A 6,000-nucleotide genomic window follows, 5' to 3' on the forward strand; every position below is an offset into this window, starting at 1 on the left:
CTTTGTTTATGGACATGCACTCGGCTCATAGACTGAACCACGCTACATCTCCAGACTTTCTGCTTGCCATCATCACGCTCCCTCATTCTGACCCTTCCTGAAAGCGTTCCAATCTTGCATTACCTTGCCTTTACCTTTCTGTACATTGGCCCCTCAGCCAGAGATACTAGGTTTGTGTTACTTCTGTCTTGTTTTGCTGGTTAGCACAGATGCAAAGCCAGCAAGCTTGTCATGGCGTGGTAGTGGTTATCTACATGAGTATCCCAGTTTTGCTTGTCTCTTTGTGGGTTTTGTGGAATATTCCTTGTTCCAGTCCTACTCGGGGCCCTCCAAGTGAGTGAGTACATGCAGAGGATGTACAGGTTTAGTAGTGACGCAAGCTGGGGTGGATGAGTGTGAATGGAAAAGTTGCTGCATTCATTAGTAAAAGTGGTGGAATACGGGTCTTGGTGGGATGTGGGTCCATTAGCAGTGATAGAGTGCTTACAAGGTGTCAGAGAGAAGGTAGTAGCACTTAGGTTGGTGAAGTGAAGAAGGACATTGACCCTCTTCCTACATTGCTGGGCATTTCTCCAGATGCTTTAACCTGGGTGATAATCTCGGGCAAGGTTGGCATGGTCTGGTGTCATGGCCTCCACTATGGTCTTGGGGGGAACTATTCCATCCATCAGGACCTCCTAGGCCATTTCCATGAAACCGGGTACTGATTTCTGCTTCTTTGCTGTACCTGAGTAAACATCAGGACTGTGTAGGGCAGCTCTGGACTGACTGTGCTTGTCAGGGTGCACAATAGGCTATTTAATATGGCACCAACACCATGGAGGCCAGTCATTTCCAGGATCTCCAGTGAGTGGCATGTTGCTACAGGAACAGAGCATGGTAAGATAGGGTGGACATGATACTCACCATTACTGCTAAACACCAGTTAATGCAGCAAAGAAAACTTGTTCCATGTTGTCGCGTGAATTACTCCACCAAACTTGAGGTAACGTGCAATTAACCAAAAAAACATAAGAATCATCTCTCTGTTTTCTCCCCACAGCCAATAACATTTTTTTCCCCTTTTAAAATACATTAATTGATTTTACAAATCTGGCTTCTTGGGCTATGTGCTGAATATTTTCACTCTGCTGTGTGAATAAGTATTTTCTGAACTTGCTTCTTCGAGTGAAACACAGATTCTCAGAGTAGATCACAACTTCCTCAGCTATCAATTTATTTCTGGCAATTGTGTTTCTTTCAGGTGAAACAGTGATCAGCGAAGGTCCAGAAATTAGGCTACTCTGTGTTCACAGGTCGTTTAAAATAATGAGACTGTGTTCACCTTTGACCCAGCAATCTGTTGACTGTTTGCATTCGCAGTGAAAATAAATCTCAAGCTGGAAATGATGAAGGAAGAAGAAAAGAGATCATTTCTGCATATCTGCATGGAAAGAGATTATAGTTTCTCTCACATGGCATCTATTGTTTCTTAAATTATGCACTAAGATTTGTCTCATCCCAGGAAACTTATTTGACCTAATGATCACTCTTTCTGTTAAGACCTGGCTGACATCAGTGTTAAATTCTGCTAAATCTGCATCAAGTTAGTCACCTTTCCAGATTCCTTTATTCTCTGCCTTTTTACAAACCTCCATGAGATCCATTCCATTCCAGGGTGAAGAGTAAAGTTTTGTTTCTTCCATTACTGCAATGTGATTTCATGGCTGTAATGTGTCAGAACGTTTAAATGATGGTTATTAATCATCAGTTGTCATTCACGCTCAGCATTCTAGCTTCTGAGTGATAAGGTTGCAAGCTCAAGTCCTACCACAGACAAGAACTGTAGTCTAGTCAGATGGAGATGTTGTCACACAGGTAAGATGTTAAACTGGAACTCTATCATGCTCCTACTCCAATCAATGCATAAGATCCAAAGACACCACAAGAAGTTGATTAGAGGCATCTTCCTGCATGTTAACATTCAACCAAAACTGACACCAAATTACTGCTATTGGTCGGTTATGTACTAAAGTTGGTTGCTGCTTTTTGTTCGAATAGGCATTGAACTTCAACTAGTGTAACCTGTTCGTGTGTAATTCATTCACGGGATGTGGGCTTTGCTGGTTAGGCCAGATTTATTGCCAATCCTTAGGGCATTAAGAGTCAACCACATTGCTGAGAGTCTGGAATCATATGTAGGCCAGACCAGGTAAGGTAGCAGTTTCTGTCCCAAAAGGACATTAGTGAGCCAGAGCTTTTATGAGTTATCTCTTTAAACCACCTGAACTTTGTTCTTAGGGTTCACTTTTGAGTGTTCTGAACTTTGGCCCCAAACCTGGTAAGATTTCTGCCCTCTAGTAGCTTCTGGTCTATCTGTTATGCAATCAACAGATGTTCATAATAATTCTGCCTGTCTGTTATTGTATCAATCTGTGAACATTCTGCAATTTCAGTACACGCACATGCCATTCACTGGGGAACTAACTTGCATATGCTTCAACTAAATGTATATACAATATGTAGTTGAGATTAGAATAGATCTAAATAAGCCAGTGTTCCATCTGTGTGATATTAACTCATCATTTTGTTTGACATTGACCACAACTCACTAGAGATTCCTTTCATTGCTGTGAAGCTTCAATGCATTTATATATCGAATGATGCATTTCAGTCAGTGGCACGATATCCTATTAGTGAAATATTCCTTTCGGACAATTGAACAAAACTGTTAGTGAGTCTTCTTTCTATCAACCACAGCAACAATATTTATTAATTTTTTTTGTTTTTCCTCGCATTATTTACCCATTCCCTGGGTTTTCCCAAGAAATGACATTCCCTAGAAAAGACAGAGAGAAACTAAGTATTGAAAAGAGTGTCTCAAGTGTCCTCTCCTTCAACTCATGATAATTCTTCAGGGCTAATCTCTCCTTACACATTTTCTTTTTAATCTGACGTATTTGAAGGATTCTTTGACCACCGCACTTTGTCTTTCTAGCCATGCTATTCTCATGATTCCTCATTGTGTCCCTTGTCAATTTCATGGCATTCCTTAGTCTAGCTTTATAGATCTTTCTCATTCCTCCTGAACATTTAACTGTCCTCCACACTGCCTCTTTCCCTATAATTCCTTACATTGGTCCTACTCTTTTATACCTGACCTATTTTAAGAGGTTTTTTTTATTGCATTTTAAAAGCTAACCCTTTGAAACTGTTCCAGTTTCCTTCAACAATCTTTTCTTTCCAGCATCTCCTCTATTTTACTATTTCCATGCATTCAAACTCCTACCTTAGCATGCTTCAATGCTCTTAAATTGGCTCTGTCTTGCCTTCAATATTCATATCTACCTTCCATATTAGAAAGATTATCAATGAATTCAAAATTTCCCCTTACTTGTTGTTTCCTTTTTGGTCTGTGCTTGGTTAGCTGATGAGAGAAAGTGAAGACTGCAGATGCTGGAGATCAGAATCGGAAAGTGTTGTGGCAAGTCAGGCAGCATCCGAGGAGCAAGAGAGTCGATATTTCAGGCATAAGCCTCTCATCAGGAATGTGCTGTCCAGTGACAAACTTTTCGACTTTGGTTAGCTGATCTCATACAAGATATTGAAATGGCTTTTTACAACTGGTAATGGTGTCCATTGTTTAGAAAGACAAAGACTCTGTCAAAAGTGCCATCTACTGGTCCAGTTGATGTATTATCCAAGTGAACATCTGCGCTTGAGGCAGAAGGCCTGGTTTCAAATCCCACCTGCCTCGGAGTATTGTCATTATATGTCTGAACAGGTTGATTAAAATAGGGCTGTTGTGGTCAGGGTAGTGTTCCTACCTCTGTTCCAGCTTCTCAAGTTTAAGTCCCACTTGCTGCGGAGGTATGTAATAACATCTCTAAACAGACATTCTATGCAATAATTTCTACGATGATTTAATGTCCTGGTGGTTCAGGTCTGAAAATTCTTTGTACCCCATGACAGGGCAATATGACATGGATCCAGGGGATCAGGTACATAATTCTTTAAAATTTGCTTCCTATCTAGACAGGACAGTTAAAAAGGCATTTAGCACATTTGCCTTCACTGCTCAATCTTTTGAGTATAGCAGTTAGCAGGTCATGCTGAGGTTGTACAGGACATTGGTGAGGCCTCTCTGATATTCTGTGTCCAGTTATGGTATCCCTGTTATGGGAAATATATTATTAATCTGGAGAGGGTTCAGAAGAGATTTACCAGGATGTTGCTGGATATGGAAGGTTTGAGTTATAAAGAAAGGTGGATAGGCTGGGACGTTTTTTCACTAGAGTGTAGGAGGCTGAGAGGTGACCTATAGAAGTTTACAAAATCTTGAGGGGTATAAATAAGGTTAATTCTTGGTGTCTTTTCTCTTGGATGGGAGAGTTCAAAACGAGAGGACACATTTTTAGGCTGAGAGGAGAGAGATTTTAAAAAGGCATATAGGACAAATTTTTTACACCAAAAGTAATTTGCGTGTGGAATGAACTTCCTAAGGAAGTGTTGATGTGGGCACAATTATAATATTTAAAAGACATTTGGATAAGTACATGAATAGGAAGGGTTTAGAGGGATGTGTGCCAGAAGCAGGCAGGTGGGACTAGTTTAGTTTAGGATTACACACTGGTTGGACGAAAGGGGCTGTTTTCTCTTTGACTCTATAATATTGAAAGACGACATATTCAAAGTGTGGTACAGCTAACTAGAACTCGCCTGAACCCAACGTGCCGCTATTGCAATGACCTCACCCAGCTTTGGGGCCAAAAGGCCAATCACTGCTGCAATAGTGGCCATCAGCTTTGGATGCTTTCTCAGTGCCAGGCAAAATTACCCAGATGGCCCCAGGGCTGGCGATCGGCAGCAGTTGCCTGGAGAACCTTTTTGCAAAGCAAGGACCCTGTATTATTTGAACCTTCTTGGCTTTGCCCCTTTCAGGCCTGAGGTATCTGGGTACAAGGGGTGACTAAAATGACTTTGGTCAACGTTCAAACAAGTGAGAAAATTGGAGGAAAGATTTATTGTGCCTCTACACTCTTTCTAATTGACTTCTTTTCTCTTTATGTAACAGGGCTACTAGAAAACCATTTAACCAATGCAGAGCCAGAATGCTGTGATGTCAGATGGAACACCTGTGATCTATCCTGGGACAAAGGTTATAATATATCTACCAAATCCATGGACTCCATGTTGCATCATAAGTCTTCACTGCCTGTCTCAGCAGCATCTCGACTGTGCAACAGCAGACTTAAGCTGTGTGTTTTAGTATTAATTCTTCTACACACTGTGGTGACATTTACTGGTTTTCAGAACAATAGCAGAGTTGGCATGGAGACAATGAGCGCACTGGACGACAGTTCCTCAAGCGAAGAGTAGAAAAAGATGTCTTCTTATTTTCTTTTTTTTTCAACAGTTCGTACAGGGCCATGGTACCGAGCAGCAAAGAAGCTCAAAGGGTTTTCAGAAGACCATCCAAATGAAGAGCTGGGCTGCAGGCAGCCATGCATAACGGTGTGCAGTAAGGCTAAGGAAACAATAATCTGGCCATGGCAGGTCCAGAAATGCTTATCTGCTCTGATAAGGATAGATGGTTTAAAATGTTACTCTACAGAGTCAGGCTACTGATACAACAAGGGTAAAAATAATTTGGTAAAAAGCATAGCTGTCTCTGGGACAGATACTAGAAATAGACAGTTACTGTAAATTCCATCTGTTCCACATGCAACTAGAAAGGTTTCAGATGTATAAACGCACTGAACAATCACAGGATGTTTTCTTTTGTCTTTTCAGTTTGTAGTCAAGCTAATCTCTAACACAGTAGACTTCATTGAATTCTTTGTGGTGTCTATTCCTATGAACATGACTTAGTTGTCCCAGGGACAGATAGCAATAATCCTGTGCTTGAACAAAGTACATTTTGCCTGTATCAGAGAGTCGGATAGGTGTCTAAATCCCTCAATAGTTTACTTGCCCAAGCAACCCTGGTAATGTTTCTCCTCATATCAAACCAGTACTGGT

At 41.0% G+C, this 6,000-nt stretch overlaps 1 protein-coding gene across 1 annotated transcript in view; it reads left to right on the forward strand.

Moving 5' to 3' along the window:
- LOC132820298 (NALCN channel auxiliary factor 1-like) overlaps window positions 1-5,358 on the forward strand; it is a 449,510-nt gene extending 444,152 nt beyond the window's left edge. The window contains exon 3 of the mRNA XM_060832321.1: window positions 5,054-5,358. Within this exon, the coding sequence (XP_060688304.1) occupies window positions 5,054-5,358 (305 nt within the window). The remainder of the gene's footprint in view (window positions 1-5,053) is intronic.
- Window positions 5,359-6,000: the final 642 nt, after the last annotated feature.

This window comes from Hemiscyllium ocellatum, chromosome 11 (assembly GCF_020745735.1).
Source record: "Hemiscyllium ocellatum isolate sHemOce1 chromosome 11, sHemOce1.pat.X.cur, whole genome shotgun sequence".
Lineage (NCBI taxonomy): Eukaryota > Metazoa > Chordata > Chondrichthyes > Orectolobiformes > Hemiscylliidae > Hemiscyllium > Hemiscyllium ocellatum.